The 22847-nt window shown below is 47.8% G+C and overlaps 2 protein-coding genes across 4 annotated transcripts in view; both read right to left on the minus strand.

Annotated features, from left to right (window-relative positions):
* The window catches only part of LOC105462646 (inositol-pentakisphosphate 2-kinase), an 88076-nt gene that overhangs the window by 32580 nt on the left and 32649 nt on the right, over positions 1 to 22847 (minus strand). For 2 of the 3 annotated variants that reach the window (XM_011709372.1, XM_011709373.1), the window contains exon 2: positions 16851 to 16903. In XM_011709372.1, the coding sequence (XP_011707674.1) occupies positions 16851 to 16903 (53 nt within the window). Of the gene's footprint in view, positions 1 to 16850; positions 16904 to 19753; positions 19773 to 22847 lie in introns of those variants that run through there. The other variant, XM_011709374.1, reaches the window with a different exon arrangement.
* On the minus strand, positions 2711 to 5278 carry LOC105462645 (protein BTG2-like). Its single transcript, XM_011709371.1, has one exon. It carries the CDS (start codon positions 4344 to 4346, stop codon positions 3768 to 3770), a length of 579 nt encoding a protein of 192 aa, XP_011707673.1. The 5' UTR covers positions 4347 to 5278; the 3' UTR covers positions 2711 to 3767.

Consider the following 22847-nt stretch of genomic DNA (forward strand, 5'->3'; position numbering starts at 1 on the left):
TCCCGCACTACTTTCGACAGATTATATATTCGAGATCGCTGGTGTTCTACAGCCGTCGATACGGACGATTGGATATTTCCCCGATATGTGTAAAAAAAAAAGGAAACGATAATCTCTATTCCACTTTTGTCCTCGTCGGCGTCGCGCACGGCAGAGTCCCCCTGTTCTGACGTCATACGTAGCGGTTCGTAATGACAAAAGCCTTTTTTTAATATTCGCCACGGTGTTAATAAATAACACGCAGCATTAGCGCGTACGTGTTATGATGCGAGTCTCCGATTACTTTGGCGCATGACGTCAAAGCCGAAGAGGACCGAGGAGTTTATTATGAGCGAGGTAAGGTTGATCTCGTCCTTCCGCTGTTCCCGCGGGCGCGTTCGGCGATTTTTAAACGAGTCGTCTCAAAAGTCTTCCGACACTTAACGAACAAATATGCAAATGTTTGCTTCCGAATGGCGAGAAGTACGTCGACTTCTTCCGGTGGGATGCTACTCTCGCATATGCGAATATACGTACGGACATGCGAAAAAGGACAAGGACGAACAGGAGTCGAGTGTGTACGTGAGTTTTTTGACTCCGACCGACTGGCGACAACCCGATTAAAACGCGCGGAACGCGCGCGTTTTTCGCAGATAAAATTCTCGCACGTGTATATGTAATACATATATATGTACCATTTACATACCGGTATGTATAGTAAGCGCACACGCCGCTCGTGTTTAGGTCGTTACATACGGAAATTGCTTATATTGTCGCTCTATTCTTAGTATAATCACAGACATGGTTTCTATAATTGCTACGTACAACAGAGCCTTTTCTCGTTCGACGCCGAACACGATAGGTTCTCTCTCTTTCTCTCTCTCTCTCTCTCTCTCTCTCTCTCTCTGCTCCCTCTTTCGTTAGCCGTTCAATCTTTCGTACGTATTACATCGCACACCACTCATGCATACGCATACACTCTTTCACGCGCAAAACTCTCACACCTCCATTCCCACGCACCCGTACCGAAAAAAAATCCAATAAAAATTTTCACATGTGACGGGATATCAAGTCCAATTTGAATTTCATGGGCAAAAACTGAAATCGCGCCCGCGCGCGCACTCTCGTAATAATCCGTCGAGAACGCGAATCTCGTTCTCATTATTAACGCGAGCGTATCGGTTCGTCAAGTAACGGTAATTGAACAGATCTTCGATGCCACGAGCACGAAGCAGACGCGTGATTAATCGAGCGAACTCGATTATTATTGCCGGAGCGGGCGAGCGTTACGTGTCGGGTGAGTACCGCGTACATACGCGCGCATTCGATCATTCTCTCTCTCTCTCTCTCTCTCACAGAATCACTCTCGCGGTCACTCCCGAAACATACGCAGCGGAGAAACATACGCAATCGCACAACCGTGCATCGAGCGACTCACTATCCCGAGACCGACTCTCCATAGAAAACACGCCCGGGTGCCTTCTCGTGGATAAAATCACAGCAATTTTATACACCGTCATGTTTTCACCCGCTTTCTTCCATCTCACGCGAGGGATATAATATACAATTCGTCGATTATGTACACGCCCGGAGGCGACTTCAACTTTTCTATCCCTCGCCCCCGCGCGAGTACACACGGTGCTCTACATACATAACGCCTATATATATATATGTATATATGTACATATAACTCACGCGCTTTTGTGAAATTTGTACATGTGTGTCTGCGAATGTTTTGTGTGTGTTTTATGTGTGCGTATGTGTGTATGTATGTATGTATTGTGTATGCACATTCAGACTACTGCTTGAGATTTCTACTGTCGAGAATCGCTGTCACAGTTGAAACACTTACGATTCGTACTACTGAGAGCCGTTCTCGAAAAATAGAGTTCGCAACTTTACACATCGAATTTGGAACTTCGTTACCGTGATGCCGCGTTTTGCGAAATTTCTACACTCGATTTTCTCAGAAAATCGAAATTACTCGACAAATTCATATTACGATATACGCGAGGAGATGTGAATCTTATTTATCTTACAGAATGCTCGTGGGAAACGTTAATGAAGAGCAAATTCGATGAATGCAACACCGACGATCTTAACACCTCACGGCGAGATCCACAGTGAGATCCAGCGATCGTTTTGCTTAAGACTCGTTGGTGCGTGTTTTCAATTTTGTGTGAATGTATTACAGGATATTGGTGTATACGTGTTTGTCGTTTGGGTGGCTCGGTGGTAATCTGCATTGACAGTGCGAGGTTCGACGAAAATTCTCGATCGAGAATGGAGAACGACTGACTCTCATCACATTCCACGGGTGGTTCTCAACTTTATGATCGTACAAGCCGACATGTGATGGGAAAATATCGAAATGGTAAAGTTTGTACATATGCGACAGAATTATTGTATCTAATTGTAAATGACCTCCGCGACGTAAATCACGTGTACTTTCTCTCGGACAAGCTTTGAAGCTGTATCGCAACAATCAGGATTTCATTTCAAGAAAAAACAAATATCTGCTTTTCGTGTCGAAAGGTATTTCTAAGCTGGCGCAAAACGATCGATCGCTTCTCATGCACGTGTTACTGCACGTCTCGTAAATACTTGTCGGCATGTACGAACCTTAATTCGAGATCCGACGGTGACGAAAAGTGTGTGGAAGAAAGACGCTGGTAGTCCGGGAGGATGCAAGAGATAGAGAAATCATGTGTAGCATATATATATATATATATATATATACATATACATACATCCACATATATGCGCGTGTATGTGTTGTGTCTAAATGTATGAGTACGGTTTTTTTACTCCCTCGAGAACGTAGGAAGGGCGATGAGGGCTGGCTGGTCTTCGTTGTTCCTCCCTCGCGTGGCTGCTTTCGTCACGAGAGACGCTCGGAGGTTACGCGGGTGGAGGAGGTGCTGAGATCAATTAGTCGGCTGCTGAGAGAGAGCTCCAAGCTCGCTCCGTTCTTTCTCGCTGCGACGGCCGCGAAACATCCTTCTCCAGCGAAAAAGACTCGACCGATAGTAGGGCGATTGATGACGATGACGATTCAGGGGAGCCAGGCGTCGAATCAACGAAAATCGACTGGTCTGCGCTTCCGTTCTTCTTTTCACTCTTCCATCGCGACACAGTTGTTTTCCCCTCGTTCCGTTGGTTTTTCGATCGAGCGCGTAATAAATCGCGCACAGACTAGTCGCTCGGGAACACATTTCTCTTCTCGACACATGCTCCTTTTTTTTTTTCAATTCACTCCCGAGATTTTTCACGCGCGAGAGGAGAATCGGGAAGCGCGAGACTAGACTAGAGTCGAGTTCGAGGCGACCGACGCGCGTGGATGAGCTCGCGTCTCCCGGAAGGATGGACTCTCCCCCGTGTAGCAGGAAGTCGCTCGAAGCAGAGAAGAGGCGCGACGAAATGCGACGCTGCAGATCATCGACGATGCTCCGTTTTCACATTTTTTCTTTTTTTTCGTAGAAGACGAGAGAGAGAGAGAGAGAGGGGGGGGGAAGGAAGGAGAGACGGCGATGGAGGACCGACTCTTCGCTCGAGACTCTCGGTGCACCGAGAGAAAGGAAGGAAAAAATAGAAAGGAAAAGGAGAAAGAGAGAAGATTAAACGCAAGGAGGGACGACGCACGCACGTTTGGAGTCCACGAAAGGTTGAGCGCGCGGACCTGCACGGTCCGACGCGACACACGGGATATCACATATCACGAGATGTACGTGCGCTTCAGTAGATCATTTCGAGAGCGTGGATACGAGCGCGACGGCGAGCCCGGCGATTCAGCTGGAGACGTATGCGGCGATCTGCTCGCTGAATTGCGTGTGCTCCAGCAGCAGTGAGTCCTTGCAGCTCTCGAATTGTTGCTGTTGCTGCTGCTGCAGCGGTGGCATAATCGGCACTTGCTGATGCTGCTGCGAATGGTGATGCTGGTGCTGATGCTGATGTTGCTGCTGATGATGGTGCTGCTGCTGCAGGGAGATCTCTTCCGCGCATTCGGCTTCGGTGCGCTCGTACAGCACGCAGATGGAACCATTCTCGCCGATCCTGTACGACACTTCTGACGGGTCGATCCACATGGTAAGCTCGCTGGGGAACAGGCTGTGCAGTACCGTCGGCAGCAGGCCGACGTTCGCGCCCGCCTGCGCGATCACCGGGTCCATTTTACCGTTGATGCGTATACAACGGTAGCCGGAGCCGCGATTCGGCCGATCCGGGAACCAGTGATCCCGATAACGGTGGCGCAACACCTCCGTCAGCGATGATTTGAACATTTCCAATTGCCGTTCCGACAGCTGACCCGCCTGCAGGCGCAGCAGGTGCACCAGAAAATCCGCCGCCGACACGATTTCCAGTCTCATGGTCGGTGATGACCCAGGGCGAAGGCGTAGATGACGAAAATCGAAATAGAACTCTCTCTCTCTCCTTTTCCCCTCTATCGCGGTGGGATTGACGGTGCGCGGATAGGAGTCACACCGATGACGCACTGTCTTTTGCTCGGGCTCTCTCTCTCGTTTTCACGCCGTCGCCGTCTCTCGTGATCCAAGGCGATCCGAAGGCCGAAAAGCGCTCCACGTCGCTTTTTATACTTATTGACGAAAGCGAACGGAGATACGCGCGTGTCACGGGTCACGGCGCGGCGATGAGTAGGCTCGACGGCGCTGATTCCGAAAGAAGCGCACAGTACCAGTCACAAAATGGCGTCGCCACGTCGCTGCGTAGCACTCGACAGCGCTCGTCGTACGTCGTCGACCCTCCAGCGCGATGGGCTAACCGCCGGAGCGTCCCTCGAAGATCCTCACCGCTGAGGATGCAACCCGGCGCACAATTGCAGATGTACGCGGGGAAATCAATGTCCCGGGCAAGCGTCTCCACGCGTCCGTTTCTCAGCGCTCGCCTACACTGGCCCTCACTGGCTCCGAGAATTCACCTCGTCGACTCGTCCTCGAGTTCCTTCACTGGAATAAATCGCGGATGGAAAAGACTGTGTTTTCCGTCACGCTTCTTTTCACCGGATCGATTCTGACGATTCGGCCGATCCGGGAGACCTCAATGGATGGGTATCGCGGAGCCAAATTTCTAAAGCCGCGATCGGGGCGTTTATCTCTTCCACTCTCTTTCCGTATTCCGAGCCTCGGCAGACTGGCCAAATAAAACTTTCTCGCGACGTCCGAACGGATGGACCAGCTCTCTTTTATCTCTCTCTCCCTCTCGCTCCCTCTTTCCAACTCGCGGTGTACCCGCGTTCATCGACTGCCGACGACTTTCTAATGGCAGCGCTCGCGACCGCGGACGGGGTAGCCTCGTCTCTTTGTTCGGGCGACGTCGAATGGGGGATACACGTCGCGACGTCGGCCAATCGAGCGTCGCCGGCGCCCACCGTGACCCGCTGTCACGTGACCTCCCCCCTGTGTGCGCTGCGCACGATGGTTGCGCACGAAACTGCAGCCGCGTCCCGAATCCCGAATACGCGCAGACCCCGTCTGCGCGGTGTCAGCGATTCTCAAGCGGTTCTCAAAGCGCGCGTTTAACGCGCGAGCCGACGTGAAACGTATTCGCCGGGCGAAACGAGATCGCGAAACGGGCTTGCCTCGCCATGAGAACCGAACGTTAACCACTTACATTTATACATAATTCAATTGTATCGCGCGCATGCAGAACAATCTGTATTGAACGCCACTTTGTTGTCTTTTACTCGCGCAAACAAAGGCGGACCGGCGTTTCTGATTGTTTCATGATTGACCCTATCATTTTTTTTGTCTTCCCTGACAGAATGCGTCGTTTAATTGAAAGAGATTGCGCTACCTGAATGTGCACAAGGTGCATCCTCGGAAACATCTGTGTGTCTTCCCGATAACGTGGTCAGAAACATACTGCCGTACCATAGATAGACTAATGCTGTAACTTTAAATTAAAATAACACCAAGTGGAGCGTTGTATCGATTTGTGCGAATATATTAAATATAATATTGAATATAATAGTCTTAAGATATAGATTGTACCACAATTTTGCGCAGATTCGTGCAGGCTGTCTCACCGGATGAAATCTTTTCAATATGATTCAAATTTACAATTTATTTTAACAATTCAAAGATAATTAATTATTCGTCAAATGACTCGAATGTCGTGCAGCCTTGAAATCCCCAACGTAAGTAAAGTTTCCTAGCGCAAAGCCAAGGGCAGCGTCACTTTATTTACATCCACCGTGTACGACCGCAGTGTCAAAGTAAAGTTACACCGGTTCCATTCTACGACGTTCCTAATTGGTTGCGTCAATTTAGCAAGTCTAGCTGTGAGCACCACTGACCCCACAAGTTTTTAAGTACAAATCTGTACGGGGGAAGAGGGGGGAAAGAACGAGCGCGAGCACAGGGAACTAACGCCGACTGCTAGAAAGCGCGTAGGTTACAATGCCATACAACTAACTACACGACGAGCTTGGCGACCGTCGTCGCCGGGGTAGCGGCATGAAAACCACTCCGTCCGGGATTTAGCCCGAAACTCGAACAACGTGCTCGGCTCGAGGGGGAGGGGGGAGTCCGACCCCGTTCCCGCGGTACCCTTTTGCCTTAACCCTTTGAACGTGCAAGTTTTGTACCCTTTCAAAACGCTTCAATCAACGAAATGGAAGGGAAGGGCGACGTGGAAATCATTTCGTTCACTCATTTCGATCTTTTGTATACTCGTACAATGTACACAGTAAATACGCTTGTTATTTAAAAAAAAAAAAAAAAGAAATCATTATGTCTCGACCAAAGATATCTGAAACGACACGCGAGGAAGGATGCAACTATTACGGCTGCGTTAAACTAAGAGCCGGCGTACGACACGGACATTCCCGAATTGCCGAAAGTCTGGCCCACCGGAAGGTGAGTCGGAATTCGACAGAATCCTCCCTTCCAAAGGTATGAAAGCGGATCTGATTTGCCAACCGCGTCGCTATGTAGAGCATTTCACTCGTAATTCCGGGAGTTCGCCACTGCCAAGTTGGCAACTGAGTGCCGATCGATAAGCCCCGGATTATCGTGGGGCCGACCTCGCGAAAATTCACGAACCGCACACGCGAATTTCCCTACGTCGGGAAATTCACGCCGGCGCGCGAGCCGCGGCCGCACGGGAGTCCGGCTCGCGACAAAAATCGCGCGCCGGTATAGTCGCCGTCGCGACCAGAGTGGCAAACTCGCGTCGGTGGCGGGGGGCCATTGCCGTTTACCGGAAATTCGACGAATTAAATTCTGGAGCGAGCTTAAAACCGCTCAACTATCGAGTAACTCCGTTTTCGCGCACAAAGGAAGTTTCGCTGACGCGCGCGGAACAGAGAAAATATTACGACGTTCGATGATCAAAGGCGGCTGAACGTCGTCCGGTCGCGGAACTGGTTAATTTTGCAATCGACGTCTACAGCCAGCGGGCGGTCTGTTTTCGCGTCGCGCGATATACCTATATACATCAGGCGTCGACCGACCGCTTCCGTTTCCGCGCCGTCCCGCATGTGCGTAATTGCGACGTATAAAAACGTCGAAATGCTGAATCCGCGAATCCACGATTTCGCGAGTCTCGTCGACGTCGTCAACTTTACTTTATACCAGCCTGCGAGATTATTTGATTACAATGAGATTATTGCGACTCTGTTATCGATATAGTATACCTATAAAAATGTATATAATGTGTAGAATAGACAAATAATCGAGCTTAATAACAATATATGTACGTCCTTTCTCGATAAGATAAATTCTTCAATTCCAGCGCTTTCCGCCTGTTGGCGGAAAAAATGATTTGGTACTCCGAAACCGCGATAATGATACCACGACGAAATACCTCGTCCGCGTATTCCAAACGCGAGGAGAACGGAGAACGAACGCGCTATGCACGATGGACGAAATATGCCGAACGTGCAATTGGCCGGGAGGGGCTGCAAACGCGCAGAAGGGTGCCGTATATTCAAATTACGGGGTGACCCTTCTCGAAAACTTGACGAGGGGGACGGAGGGAAGCTCGGAATTGCCGACGGTCTCTCTCTTTCCCTTTCTCTCTCTCTCTCTCTCTCTCTCTCTCTCTCTCTCTCGCCGGGAAGGTTCTCTAAAATCAATAGGGCCGGTTCGGGGACCTCGTGCGTTCTGCATTCTGCCCGCGAGGAGGAGTTCCGCTTGAAAATACGTCAGCCGTGATCCCTGCGGAACCCATTCGCCACGCACTCGCCTGCAGCCGCTTTGCGACGCGGGGCAACCCCTGTTTAAGGTATAAGCGATCCACTCCACAGGACACCTCTCGCCGAGACGTGAGAAACTCTTAAGAAATCAGAGACGTTAATCGCGCCTTCGAAAGACATGACTTTCCGTTGACGGGCGAGAGAATCGTATAAGGGAGAAAAGAAGTAGCGTAAGGACTTGGTAATACCGATAGGAATAAAGATATGATTGAAAGGAAAATATTTACGTATCTTTGAGCGAGTCAAATCGCGCTCTCTCACGGGATTGATTTGTTTTCACTTCGAACGCGTTACCCTCCGCGTATTACACTTCAACGTGGCACTTATAGTTACTACTCGCACAAAGGGTTATAGACTAAAAGACTTATAGGGGCGATGACGTAAGTATATATGTAAGATGCGTTCCGGACGCGGGCAGCAACCAGACGGGTTTTCGCTCGCAGGAGGACGGAGGTAGTTATCTCGCTATACGCGAAAGGATTCGCACAATTGCGACCGGGGCGCGAGATGTGAGCGACTCCTTCCTCCTCTTCGCGTGCACTTCGGCGTCCTCACCACGCTTCTCCGCTTTGCGAGAGTTACTCTCGTAAAAACGGCATACGCGGATCGTGGCGGCCATTTCACGTACTGTACGATATAATCGCACCCGGCCTGAGCGTCTAATTTGGAACTTTCTTCCTCGAAAGCCGCTCCCCCTCGGAGAAACGTAGAATTAGAAGACGCCGCCAGCCCTCTCGGCCAAGCTTTAGTGGTCCTGAGAAAATGTTCGGCTCGTAACACGTGTGCAAGAGAACACATGTGTGGGAAATGTCGGTGGTAAAAAAGATTACTTGGAGAAAAACATTTACTGCTCACACCGGGCTCAGGATGTCCGTCAATTTTCATATAAAGAACTTTCCGCGAACTTTCGAAAATAAATTATTTCACGAAATGGGAGATAAACGTTACAGGGGAGGATCTACGTATCATTTAACTGAGAATCCGAAAATTTGCGAGGTTGAAGACGCTTCCTGGAAGACAGCGCTGTCTCTCCAGCGAGTTTCTCGAATATCCTATAGAAACTCTATCTGAAGCCGTGCATCAGAACCGCTTCTCGGAGCGGCACGAAGCGAAGGCGGAGCGCGGACGGAGGCCAAAGATCGACGAGCCTGGAGGAAACGAGAATCCCGATGCCTTAGACGTGCCCGCGTATAGCGCTCGAGATGTGGAGGAGCGAGAGAGGATAAGCGGATACCCGCGGTATCTAAGAACGGCAATAAATTTTCTCGGAAACTGCACGTCGCGGGAAAGTATAAAAGTTGTTACGATATGGTCCAATCTTAATTCGATGAATTATTTAGCATTATCGTGGAGTGGAACGGATATTTTTTAAATATGTACGCTATTACGAGTACAATGAGATGGCAGTACCGAAATGGAAATATTACGCTCTGATCCGAAGTAAGTATATATAATGATGTATTAGCGAGGCTCTTTTAAGAGTTCCATATATACTTCGTGTGCGTGAAGAATCGCACGAACGAAATTGCGAAACGCTTCAAATCTCCTGAAAAGCCGTATATACAATATCGCGGCGAATGCGAATGTGAAGGCACGGCCGCTCGGTGATTTGCTAACATCAGGGCCATCTAACTGTTTTGTAGAACCATCCTACTTTTCTTTGAACGGCGGATCGCGCGAGGTGCTCAACCTCTATCCAGCGGGCAATGCGCTGTACCCGCTCCGATCGAAATGGAGCCGGACCGGTGCCGTATCGGAGATAGATGGTGTGCTCTGCCCTCTCTCTCTCCTCCGCGCTCCTTTCGCGCTCGTGATGACGTCGCTATACGCGGTTGCTTAATTTTAATCTGAACGACCGTTAAGCTGCGTTCAGATAAAAAAAATTATTTTCCTCTCACGTAGAGATACGGGATATTATGAAATATCGTCTTGTAAACAATCTCGTTCGCCCTATACGCTACTATCGCGCTCGAAACTCTCATCCAGGCCGGAGATTGTAAACTTTTTGACATATTGCTGCAGCTCGCTCGTAAAATCTCCTCTCCCCCTCTCCCTCGTTCCTCGTAATCGTTCGTGACGTTCAAGGCAGGAAGAAAAAAATACGGATTCACGGAGTCAGGGGCCAAAGAGCATTGGGGGTCCGAGAGAAAACGAGATCTCGATCTCTCGGTCTCTCGAGCGATCGAAAATGGATCTGTCTAACGCGACCACCGCCGTCACCGCATGCATCAGCCGCCGATCGAAGGTGCAGCATCAGGAGACCGGATAACTGTTCGCTAAAGAGATCTCTCCCTCTCCTCCTCTCTTTCCCTCTTTCTCCAATCCCATGCCTCTTTCTCTCCTCAATCTCAACTATCATCGCCCGAAGGAAACTCGCCGTTCTACTTTTTTTTTCCTTCTCCTTCTCTCCGTACTCCGATCGCAAAACGATGTGCTCAGTCGCGTATTCGCAGCGTAAAGTCTGCGACCGCCCGTAATCGCAAACTCTGCAATAATGAATCGGACGCCTGTTCGATCGTAAATCCCTTGCCCTCCCCCCCTCCGGCCGTCCTCACCCCTCCTCCGCATCTCCGCCCGCCCGCCCGCCCGCCCGCACGTCCGATCTCTAAAATAACGACGCGCCTTTTTGCGAATAAGTGGCCTTCGATCCGCAAAACCCGCGCGCTCGGAAAAACGATACTTGTCCGCTTGAGTCATAAATCATGGCCTGATCACGGCCACACGCGGCTCAGCGTGAATTCGACCTCTCGAATACAGTAAACATCGTTATTGTGAAATTAACAGTATATAGATATGTCATGCCACACCGTTCAGGAAAATTCAGGCGGGAATAAAAATTATCCGGCAAGGTATTCATTCTTCATTTACATGCGTTTAAGAGCGACGTTTATCGCGCGAGTGACTGCATTCGCGACATATCATAAATGCCCGGCGCCGGTTCACGGCCGGTTTAACAATATAATCTCCGTCGTTCTCCAAAGGCTGAAAAAGTAGCGATCTGGCGTCGTATAAAAGCGCTCTTCTTCTTTCCCCCCCTCCTCCCGCCGTAGTATTTATTTGCATTAACGCAGGCGCGTATGGATGCGTTCCAGATTTTTAAATTAAGTGCGAAACGGCCTAATGAACTCGCGTACAATTAATTTACAGAACTCGTATACGTGTTATAAAATTGTTATAATGTCTCTCGTAAAGTACACCAAATGTAAACGCACACGCCGGGAATGAGAGAACTGCAAAACGTGGGATAAGCAAACAAAATACGCGCGTCGCAATTATATGTAACAAAAATATATATAATAATTATATATAACAAAAAAAAAACTTTAACAAACGTGCACACTTCGACCAACGCTTCCCGTTTCCAATATCTCGGAACGCTTGCACGACGAAATTGATCGCCCGTTTCTATTCGACGTGCGCGCGAAGCATCGAGGCACTGCTCGATACAATCGGTTGAAACCGCGAGGGCTAATCGAGTGTTCTGTGGAATCGCAGACGTGCACACTTCGCGCGATACGGAACTTTCTTTCCTCGTCCGCGTGCACTTACTTAGGTCGAAATAGCGGCAAGCGAATTGCCGCAAGCGTGGGCTCTTGGAAAGTCGCTTGTTTTGTTTCGTTTTATTCGCGCATGACAGTCCGAAGGCAATGACGATACGCGCCGATCCCTCTATTGATCTGAGAAACGTCATTTTTTTTAATTTCAAAAGCGACATTTCGCAGAGTTTTTCAAGATTTACATCTTTTGTTCGACTATATTTACATGCGTAAACAAAAAAGACGAATCTTGCTGCAATCGATTCGAGTCTAGTTCAGTGATCTCGAAAGATACTGTTTTTCTCCAATTAGCGCAATTTCCGCGAATTATCTTGTATCTTTCATAATATGTCACGCGTCTCTGTACTCTTACGGTACGCAGAATATTTTTCTCATGGAAACTCTGTGCTGAAAAGAACTGTAAGCGCAAGGAAGATGCAGCGACGAGGAATGCGTTCGTCTTGTGTACCGCGCGCGCGTCGAATATCTCTCTCGTACGGAAAGAAAATTAATTTCTGTCTGCAAAATTTTCAAGAACGTGACTAATTAGAAGGGGCCAGAGAACACAGGAGAACGCGTTCGTTCCCTGAAGCGAAGGAGTGAATAAAGGAAAAAATAAAAACAAACCACCGCCGCACTGTCCGTTCGAGAGGACGAGGCCCCGTTATCAGGATGGATAACGGTGATAATAATCCGTTCTCGGGGAGTATTAAAAGTGTTGCAATAACGCGACGAGAGCGAGTCGGATCGACATTGTACTCGACAATGTCGCAAGAACCTATTTTCCAATTACCCTTTCTTGTGAAGCGAAATTATGTATATTTTTGCCTATTCCACAGAATCCTTTCACGGTGGGGGGGGGGGCGGGGCGGAGAGATAATAAATCCTATCTTTCTCTTTTTCTTCCTTTTTTTCCGTAATTGGACAATGGTCATTTCGTCCAATTGTAAGAACTAAGTAATAAATTATAGGTGAAATATACAAAGCTTATACGCACGCGCCGTACGCCACAAACGCGAATTATCCTTTATCCGAAGGACACAAACGGTACATAATAACGTAATCCGCAAAAGTGCAACGTGATACGTCGGCGGTATTTAAAGTAATAAGCGGGTAGGGCGCATGATTCCCAACTGGTGAAGCTCTTAAGGCTACCAGAGAGGAGACAAATCATCGTTCCATCGGGGCGCGCACCAGTTGCCGTTATATTGCTTCAGCCTTGGCTCCGTATTCGTCCGAGGCGAACTTTGCGAAGGTGACGAATACGAAGATTTAACGTTGGCCTTTAACTAAGCCCGAGAGCGACGTGTGTGTGTCAACCGTCGCGAAACAGACAATAACTTTTTCTTCTTCGCGCGCGTCACACGCGATCCCCCTCTATATATATATATATATATATATATGTTTCAAATGTGAAAATCGAAATATATTTGATTTACGCCGAGCGCGAAAGGACGTGGGCGTGAAACGGTGAGTTGGAGATATAAAACGGCCCTTTTGTGGTAAATATAGAATTATATTTCAGGTAAAGGACGCGTAACGCGCGACGCAACGCTGCAATCAATGGGATATAAATTCGCGATATAAATATACACCGCGGAGCTCAGCCGCGGGAGCTTTCATCTCTCGACGGAGACATACACGTTGCACGTGGATTCCATTACGCCCGCGAGACATTGACGTATGTAAGAATTTATTTCGCTGCACGCGAGTGTATAAAAACGGACGAACGAGGAGTGTTTCATCGTCAGCGGCGCTTAAAACGATCGCGTAAAAAATTTCCACGACTCGCACGCGATCGATAAGAAACTATGTTTGAGATAAAAAATAATTAACCTACTTCTTACGCGTCAGGATACGCCGCAGAACTTCGTAAGAAAAAAACTTTTTATTGGTCGGTTACGAGTCGCTGTCGGTTGCACAATGATTTATGTAAACGGAAGTGTGGTACGACGGCGGAGGAAAGAGTTTGGTGAGAAGGGAATTTTTTATAATAAGAAGACAAATTTTTTCATTATAACATCACGCGAAACTTATAATTATAAGTGTTTGATATTAAGTTTTAGAGATAAGCTATAAGAATTGAACGACGGGCATAACGTAGACGGTAATACTTTGATACTCGAGATCCAATTTCGTGCGTGCATATCCGGCATTTAAAAAATGCCCTTTTGCAGAGATCTAATTTGATATCGTTGAATATAATAAAAGAGATAAAATTATGCGTCGCATTGTTGACGGAGGGATAGGGAAGAGGAAGGGGAAACGACATTTCCGTTCAACTGTGCGGACATCGACGGATGAAAATCCCGCACCGCGAGATCGTTCGATTAGCGTTTCGAGGATTCGATTATGTCATCCGCCGAGATTGGCTGGAATAAGCTCTCGTTCGGAGCAATCAATTTTTATTATTAATAATTCGCCATTCACACCCCACGTGAGCCCGTGACCTATTGCGAACCCTTCCCGCGCCTCATTTGCGTCACGTGTTTATTTTATGGCGGACAGGCCTCCGTCGCGCCGCGCCGTCGCAGTTTCAGTGCCCGCCGAGAATTTATTTTTATATAAACTGCTCAAAATAAAAAAAAAACAATAACGACGCGACAGACTGCCTATTGACGCGCGAGAAAAACGACTATACCGTCAATTTGTTGTTCGCAGCTTTACTTGTAAACAAAGTCGACGACGTGCACGGTCAATAAGAATGCTGTGACGCGATACGGCTTGGGGAGAATCGCTAACGCTGTGACAGTCTATTTATCAGCGAGGTGTTCTTCGTGGGGTAAATTAAATTGTTGCATCGCATGACTCCCGATGACGTAGCCAACTTTTAAAACGTTGCGCAAAATAAAGCGTTACGAATTGTTTGCATTTTAACGCGCGTCCTTTCTCTCTCTCTCTCTCTCTCTCTCTCTCTCTCTCTCTTTCTCGTGGTCGCTTCACGTCGCGCCCGGAAACCATCCCGGCGATTTGCCCGAAGTAATGAGGGAAAGAAAGACGCGAGAAAAACAGCGCGATCGTTGAGTGCAGCATCGTGGCGGTCGACGAACTTGGAGCAAAAGGTTCCGCGAGCTCGCGGCCGGGCGCTACCGAAGCGTTTTACCGCTTTTCCCACGGCCCCTATTCCTTCGCCGTCTTGTCGTTTCAATCGCATCGTGATGGCGGAAGGAGGCCGAAGTCGTTTTCGCGAAAGAAAAACTCGTGAGGAGGACGACGACGAGGTACGGTCGATCGTTGGTAACGCCGGACAGGAACGACAAGCGGGTCGAGCGCGGAATTATTCAACGCGGCATCGATCGCGCTTGCCGATGGGCGGTAGGAATATAATCGGGATTAATGGTTTATTAAGAAGAACGGTTTTAGATTTTCACCAATCGCTTTTAATCCATCGTGTACGATGACTGGATAATTTAAAAAAAAATTTTTTTTCTAACATAAATTTTTGAACACAAGACAAAAATCAAGTCTAAACGAATCTTTCAAAATCTAGATTGCTTCTGTCGATCGCGGCTCGAAGGAGAGTAGCGTCTATCTCGAAAAAATGCGCTGCGCCTCGAGGGCCAAAGATTCGTTCGTAGAAACGTTTTTCTCCGCCCGATTCCTCGAGCGAGTGAGCAAGCGAGCGATAGCGAGCGGACGGGAGGAACGGGGAAAGAACAACAGAGAGAGGGTGGGAATCAGACCCCGAGTGCTCCTCTCGCTCGAAACGAGCATTCTCGTTTCGCCGCTTCGCGTCGGGGATCAGGATTCTGTCCGGGTTCCCCGCAATTTCGTGGGTTTCACCGTCACGCGGCGCAATGCCGCGGGAAATCTTAGGGGCACACATACACACACACACACACCGTTCTTTCGTACAATTTTTACCCAGGAAAAAATTTCGATGCGTAAATGGGGATACCTATACGATATGTTTGACGATACTTTGCAGTTCAAGGCTGTCGTTCGTCGTACGAAAAGATTGCGGCTGTTATCCCTAACCGAAATCTCGCCGCTGGCGGTGTCGCTCCTTGGATTTCCTCGTGCGATTACACGATCAAGATTTATTCGCGCGATCATCGAGAAAGCAAATCGCTTCGCAGGTCCTCGAAAACTGGGAATCGGGGGGCCACAAGCATAATCTCGAGACGCTATCTACCGTCCGTTTACGACCGTCACTCGCGCGGTAAGTATTATATTATCGCGCTCATCGCCGAGGCGTTAGCCTACGAGATTATTTGCCGAAACGACCTTAACACCGCGTGTTTACCCGCGTCACTCGCCGCGACGAGAAATTCCCCGTCTATTTACAGAGGCTGACAACCACTGTGCTCGACGGGCGTCGCGCGCGATTCGATTCCCGGTCGGAAAATTTCTCTCCTCCGTTTTTCCCCATCGAGGCTGCATCGATGTCGCGCGACGCAACGTGATCAACGAGTACCTCGTGTAATGGCCGCACGTGGCGAACGCGGGTACCGGGGCCCGCACGTGGCGAGCTCTCGTGATAATTCCGCGCGCGCCGTACTATTATTTATATTGTTGTACAAAGCGCTACAACGACGAATCGTATAACGTAACGAGAGTGTACGAGAGTTTCTGCAGCTGTTATTTATACCTCCCGCTTTCTGTTAAATTTGATATATTTATGTAACGTTCGTAGCGCGGCGGCTTATTCTACCACATCAATGAAATCCTTTCTTGCAATGTCACACATTACCCGCGGTCTCGTAATAACGAATATTTTATGTCAAAATAAATGATCCGTCTCGCGTTATGTCACATGTGTATTTTAAGTCGCATTTAAATATAAAACTTTAATCTGCAGACAACGAGTTGGGGAGAGCCGTACGCTGCTCAATCAGAACGTTAATGAACATTACGTGTATTTTTCTAAAACTTCTCATTTAAAGCGCTGTGTGCAAAGTATTTCGTGATTTACAGGGATTTTATGCAGTATTTTTGAGCAAACAGATCTCTAAATTTTCTCGCAAAACCTGCTTTCGTGCACACTTTAAAAGCACAAAGAAAGTAAAAACGCGAAGATGGACTGTGACTACGTATGTACATACACACGTATACGATATTCGTTACGTCACAAAACACACGCATCGCCGGTGAAGAATCAATACAAAAAAAGAACTCACCCGCGGCAATACTGCGTCTCAGTCAAGGATGAGTGGTGCTCCGCCGGGCTATCCTGCAAACAATAATTCAACCTTGACTATATCTCTCGCTAATTTCGCCTCTCGAGTAACTTAATAAAAGCGTATTGACCCAGAGACGGATAATTTGCACGTCGCGTATTGAAATTACGACGCAAATCTATTCGGGTATTCATTCGTTATCGCGGAGGATACGTACGAATACATTAATATACACCTTACACGGGTTTCTCACACGATTAGCAGCCGATCTCCCGCGAAAGATTACATTGACGCGCATTATATTTTCAGCGATGGAAAAAACCTGTAATCGCGCGCGGGACTTCGCGGGCTGACATAGAAAAGAAATCGATCGGCAAGAATTCGCGCCGCTTATGGCCGCGAGACGCTGAGGAGCGAACGAAGGACGGCTACTATTTAAATTTCGACCAGAGCGTAAATCTTTGGCGCGATCTTTCGACTTTGATTATCAGCGACCGTCTCGAATAATGCTAATTGAAAACAACTCTGTCGCAATTTGATTAAATCGTACGAGCGGCCGCTCGCGATTATCGATATCTCGTAACGACAACAAACAAGCCGGACGAAAATATATATTACGCGCGGTTTCTGCTGTTAGCTCGAAAAACATAAACAATACCATCTTCATGAAAATACATAATACGTGTTTATTTCGTGTAATAATATGTGTCACAAACATATAATAATTGTCTCTTTTTATAATTTCTTTGTGAGTGAACGTTTTTAAATTTGGATGAATTTTAAATGTGAAAATATTTTGTGTCCCTTGTCCTTCTTTTTTTTCCAGATCAGCAGTGCTCTCGTGCTAGCGTCGTCGTCGTCGTCGTTGTCGTCGCGAAAGCTCATGCATTTTAACGACGATTTTGAAATTGTAATTCACATCCGTTCGATTGTCTGAAAAATCGATCGGTTTCACCGCATAATTTCATGGCTTTGCACGCGCGTATATACTGCACGCTTTTCCTCCCCGAGACGCACGCGAGGAAACGCACGGCGGCGGAAACTGTGTCGGCCGTGCCCGTTTTCGCGGCCGATCGCCATTATGAGCGCGAAGGAGAAGCCCAAAATAAAATTTCTAAAGATAGATGGCTTTTACACCACAACCCGCTTCTTCACGCTCCTTTCAAAACCCGCAGGGTTTTTCAGATTTCGCATTTCGAGTATCGATTATTTGGTAACCTTTCGATGTCGCATTCGCATTCGCTTGCCTGCCCGCGTAATAATACATTTTGTGATTCTCGGTAATTCTGGGTATAAACGGTGCGTGTAATACACTTACGCAATTTGAATTCGAGAGGCAGAGAAGGAGCGGACGGTGAGAAAAATCGAAAGAGATAATTAACGATTTCGATTCGATGGAAATGGCATAATTAACGAGCGGCAATTAAATATCCTGTTATTATCCTTATTATTGTTATTGTCGTTGCGAGCTCATTTGCGAGGCCCTCGATATTTGCATTGCGTAAATATTACGTCACAACACGCGCTGTAATTACCAATTTACTGTGCAAAACAGATTCAATTACTCGAGTACTTTAATAAAATATTACGATGTGCCGCAAATAATGGATCGAATTGGCGATTCGAGCGAATGGAGGAAAAAAATTGTATTTCAAGTTTTGTGCGGCGTTACATCGGCATATACGTATGTGTATACGTATGTGTATACGAGTGTGATCGATCGCGCGCGAGCATACAATGTCGTGCGCGGCTATAACTCAGCTAGAAGCATCCCAACGGAATTATAAATAGTTGGCCCCGATTCAAATGCGTTTATCGGCGGATTAGCGATTTTTATTGTCGATACAATGTATCGCGAACTCTCGGCCTGCCGGGACGAGAGTTCGCGATACACTGTATTGACACACGATAATAATCGTTCTGCGTGAAGTTTTGCAATTAAAATGCGACATTTCTTCGACTCTAACCGGACGGGCGGCGTCTGAAAATACGAGTATGCCATTTAATATTGCGATTTCTTTTTGCTAATCCCTTTAGATATTCACGTGGATGTGTGTAAGAATTGATCGTACAGTAATGACACTGACTCAAACCATTTTAAACGATGAAAAACGCATTCTCGCGCGTCAACGACCCTCTCTTTTTTCACGACCACATTTATCTTTCTCATAATTAAGAGCTCCCATAATTAACAGTAAACTCAAGCTGTGCATCGCGCACGCCTTCGCGATACACATTGTCCATTTTACTCTGCACTTTTACATGATGCACCGTTAGTTTTGTTTAATTATGACTTGCGACCGTTCTTTACGGTTAATGGCCTAAGTAGAACAAAAGATCTTTCCGCGGAGAGGAGGCGATAAACTGCACCGGCGCTTCGGCCATTAACGGATAGATATATCGCAGCAGAGACTTCTTTCTTTCGCGGTTGTTAAACGTGAATGATGTTAGGAGAATGTCAGAGCGTGCCGTGCATCGGTAGAGGTTTTGCACCGTTTCCGACTATAAGGAAGCGCCTAGGCAAGGAGAACGCGCCTAGAACGGATCGCGCTCCGCAATCAGAAAAAAAAGAAAAAAGAAGAAAGCAAGAAGTGCAGAAAACATTCCAGTCGTCGACACGAGAATGGAGCTAAAGCGCAGCTTTCTAAATTATTTGCAAATTATCTCACGGAGAGTCGCCCCGTGCGGCGGATCGAGCGAAAATGAGCTTTCGCTCGGTCCGGTGACTGCCATATATGTATGCCGGCGTAAATGTCCGTCGTGTCTCTCCGCGCGCGCGCACACGCCTGTATAATCTGCGTGGCGCGTAATTCACGCAGATTGCAGGCCCGGGAGTGATGACAGAGCTTGACGCTATACAATGTCGGAGGAGCCGAATATGGCAGTCGCGTTAATGCACTCACCGGATCGTACTTATTCCGTTCCCCCGTTAACAGAAATTGTCCTGACCGGGAAAAACGGTCGGGCAATCTACTCGGACACTCCTTCGCGTGCACGCGTACTCGTCGTTGGGTTGCTCACGGCGGATCCTTTGTCCCCCGGACGCCGCGCTGCCGCCTCAAAACGCGAACCGCCCGAATCGATATTGGCGCGTCGTCGCGTTTCCTTTCGGGTATTTCCTCGTCGCGAATTTTCCTCCTGAGTATTCGATACAATTTCGTTCGTAAACGCCATCAGATATTCCGCAGTAGATCACGAACGTGGCGACGGAAATTCCGTCTGGGTTGGCGTATACCGTCGACGGTGCCAGTGTAGGTAAGATGTATACACATGTCGCGAAGCGGTACGGCGGACGAAGAGATCCGGATACTCCGTGCCGAGTTCATTCACGAAGAAACGCGTATACGCAGTGGCGCCTGTCGCGCGGGAAAGTTTCCCATAAATTCATTTCCAAGTTAAATTTCCGCTGTCATCATTTCGCTCGCTTTATGGATCCCTTTACTTTACGGATTTATCTGCTTATTTATCGTTCATCATAAAATTCATCCATATACCACAAACTTTGTTCCCCGGCCCTCTTCCTACTCCGGTCCCATGCGCGGCTGTTAAAAATACCGAAAAAGATTTCAGGATAATACACGTTTCCTGCAGCCTTCTCCCTCTGTCCACGGTTTTTTTTACGCAATTTCAGCAATTTTCCGCTTCCCACATTAACACGTACATCGTATTTCTTAGCGTGGCGCACGTCCGCCGGTCATTTACGAGCGCCAAAGTGCAAGCTGTAAATGCGAATCGCGCGGAGCACCCTGTATACCTTTATACGCTGCGTCGGAGTATAAATAGACGCTTATGACGTAGTCGGGGGAGTCGAGATCCACGAGGTCTGCCCCCTCGACGAAAACAACATGGCAAAGACGAGACGAGACGAGATACGAAGAACGACTATAGAAGCCTATAGTCGCTATACACGCTGTAATATGTGCGTGTGTGCGCGCGACGCATGCGATAGCGTGCGCCTGTGTTGCGTGATTGCAACAAAAAAAAAAGACGCGTTTGCATAAAAGCCAGGAAGAAACGCCGGCGCAGGGTAGCAATCGATTTGGAAATCTGAAAACACGCGATAATGAAGATAACGGGCATCGATGGAGGTGGCTATCGCGTCGCGCGGCGTCGCGAATTAATTTACGCGACACGCGCCGCGACGTGTCGTTTTCACATCCATTCGCATATACACATTCCGGAGAGAGATTGACGATCCGCGATTTCATGATTTACAAAACTTTGTCCAGATGCGTCATGTATATCGATCCTTTAGCGAAGCCTATATGTACCGTTAAAATCGCGATCTCAGCAGCTTTCGCCAAGCCACCAACCCACTTCTCGCCCCCCTCCTCTCCCCCCTCGCGTCTCGAACTCTCCGTTCAACTGCGCTCCGAGAGATCGTAAACGGAAGAAGCTCTTATCGTCCGTTATCTCCCTTTTTTTTATACGCGAAGAGTCGTATTCTTTTCGAGATACTAGGCGCTGCGAAGATCAAACGAGATCTCTCTCTTTCTCTCCTTCGCGTTTTCGTGCGCGCTATAAAGTGCCGCGCGCGCGTGCGCACGAATTTATTATCACGGAAAACATGCGCGTAAGCGTCTTTATCGCCGTTTGTTTGTTTGACACTGGCGACGCGTACATATTCGAGCGACCATGTCGATAGCAATAATATTTGATCATCGAATTAAAGGTACGGTGCGAGTCGAGCGACCGAAACATTTGTGGACAAGTGGAAAACTACGGCGGGGAGAGACTTATCTTCTTGCGAAAATAGAATCTTTTTTTTTTCTTCGACGTACAAAAGAATAATAGCCACGAGAACGGCGAGAATTGAATAGGTTCGGGTTCACGAACGGGTTTGTCCGGGAGGAATCGAGTAACCTTGCACATCCCGTATCTCGCGTGCCCTTTGTAAACGTTTACGCTCGAGAGATAAGTAAGTGTCTCGCCGCCGCACCTTTTGGTTACACCGATGGCTCACGACTGAATGTCATTTTTTACTCCGTATCGGCGAGAGAACCTCTGACTGAAGGCGGAGTTGCGAAAGTTAACGGCAGTAACGTGTCCGCGTCGAGAAAACGATCGCTCAGCCGCGGGAATTTGTTGCAATCCCTCGGTCGCCACGACCATTTGTCTTTTGATATGCGCTATATGTGGAAGCGGCATTTACCGCGCACGGCGCGGCGCGGCGGTGACGGTTGCAAAAAAATACGTTCGCGATGTGCGGCGCGGTGGAACGTGCAACGGCGGGATACGTTTAAATCTACTTAGACGGTCATTAGCGTCAAAGCTCGCTGTAACTCGCAGTTAAAGCGACGGGTATCTTTCTCTCTCTCTTTCCCGCCCTACCTCGGGAGAAATGCGAAAAAGAACGATCGCTTTCGACTCGACGGGAAATTCATAACGGAAAGCCGGCAATTAACCCCTTCGTACCGTGAAAATTCCACTTAATTCAACGCAACGTGAATTAAAGTTCCACATTAGCACATGTAACGTGAATTAAAGCCACGTTTCTGTGCTAATTATTAACTCATTTTAAAGTCACGTATACCATGCACTTTGCTGCAACACGCGCGGTCTTATATAAATCTAAATAAAAAAAAATTGAAATTAATTCAAAGGAAATTTAATAAAAACGCTAAGTAGGGATTTTTTCACTCACTGTGAGCCGTCATAACAAGTTCAAAATTACCGTGTTACCGCGTACAAGAAATATTCATTTTTTAATATATTGAATCCTGTTTTGAATACTGTTAAAAGTATATATTTCAAATTGAAAGCACGACGATAACTCGCATTATTGTCAGATATGAAAACGTCTCGCTGATGAAAGGGATGGGCAATAGAAGGGAACAGGAATGGTGGAATGTATGATTTGGATGCACGAGAAACGAGGATTGATCCGCGAAAAAGAAAGGAAGGATCCTCTGGCCGCGATGGAGTGCGCCGACGTCCTTAATCAAATTCACCGTTCCAATAACGAAGTCATTCCGGGATGCGGTAGGAATCGGGGGG

Source organism: Wasmannia auropunctata, unplaced genomic scaffold (assembly GCF_000956235.1).
Source record: "Wasmannia auropunctata unplaced genomic scaffold, wasmannia.A_1.0 LD336095.1, whole genome shotgun sequence".
Lineage (NCBI taxonomy): Eukaryota > Metazoa > Arthropoda > Insecta > Hymenoptera > Formicidae > Wasmannia > Wasmannia auropunctata.

What these genes read in the sequence shown, in the direction of transcription:
- LOC105462645 (XM_011709371.1), bottom strand. Translation starts at nt 4,346, where the DNA reads ATGAGACTGGAAATCGTGTCGGCGGCGGATTTTCTGGTGCACCTGCTG.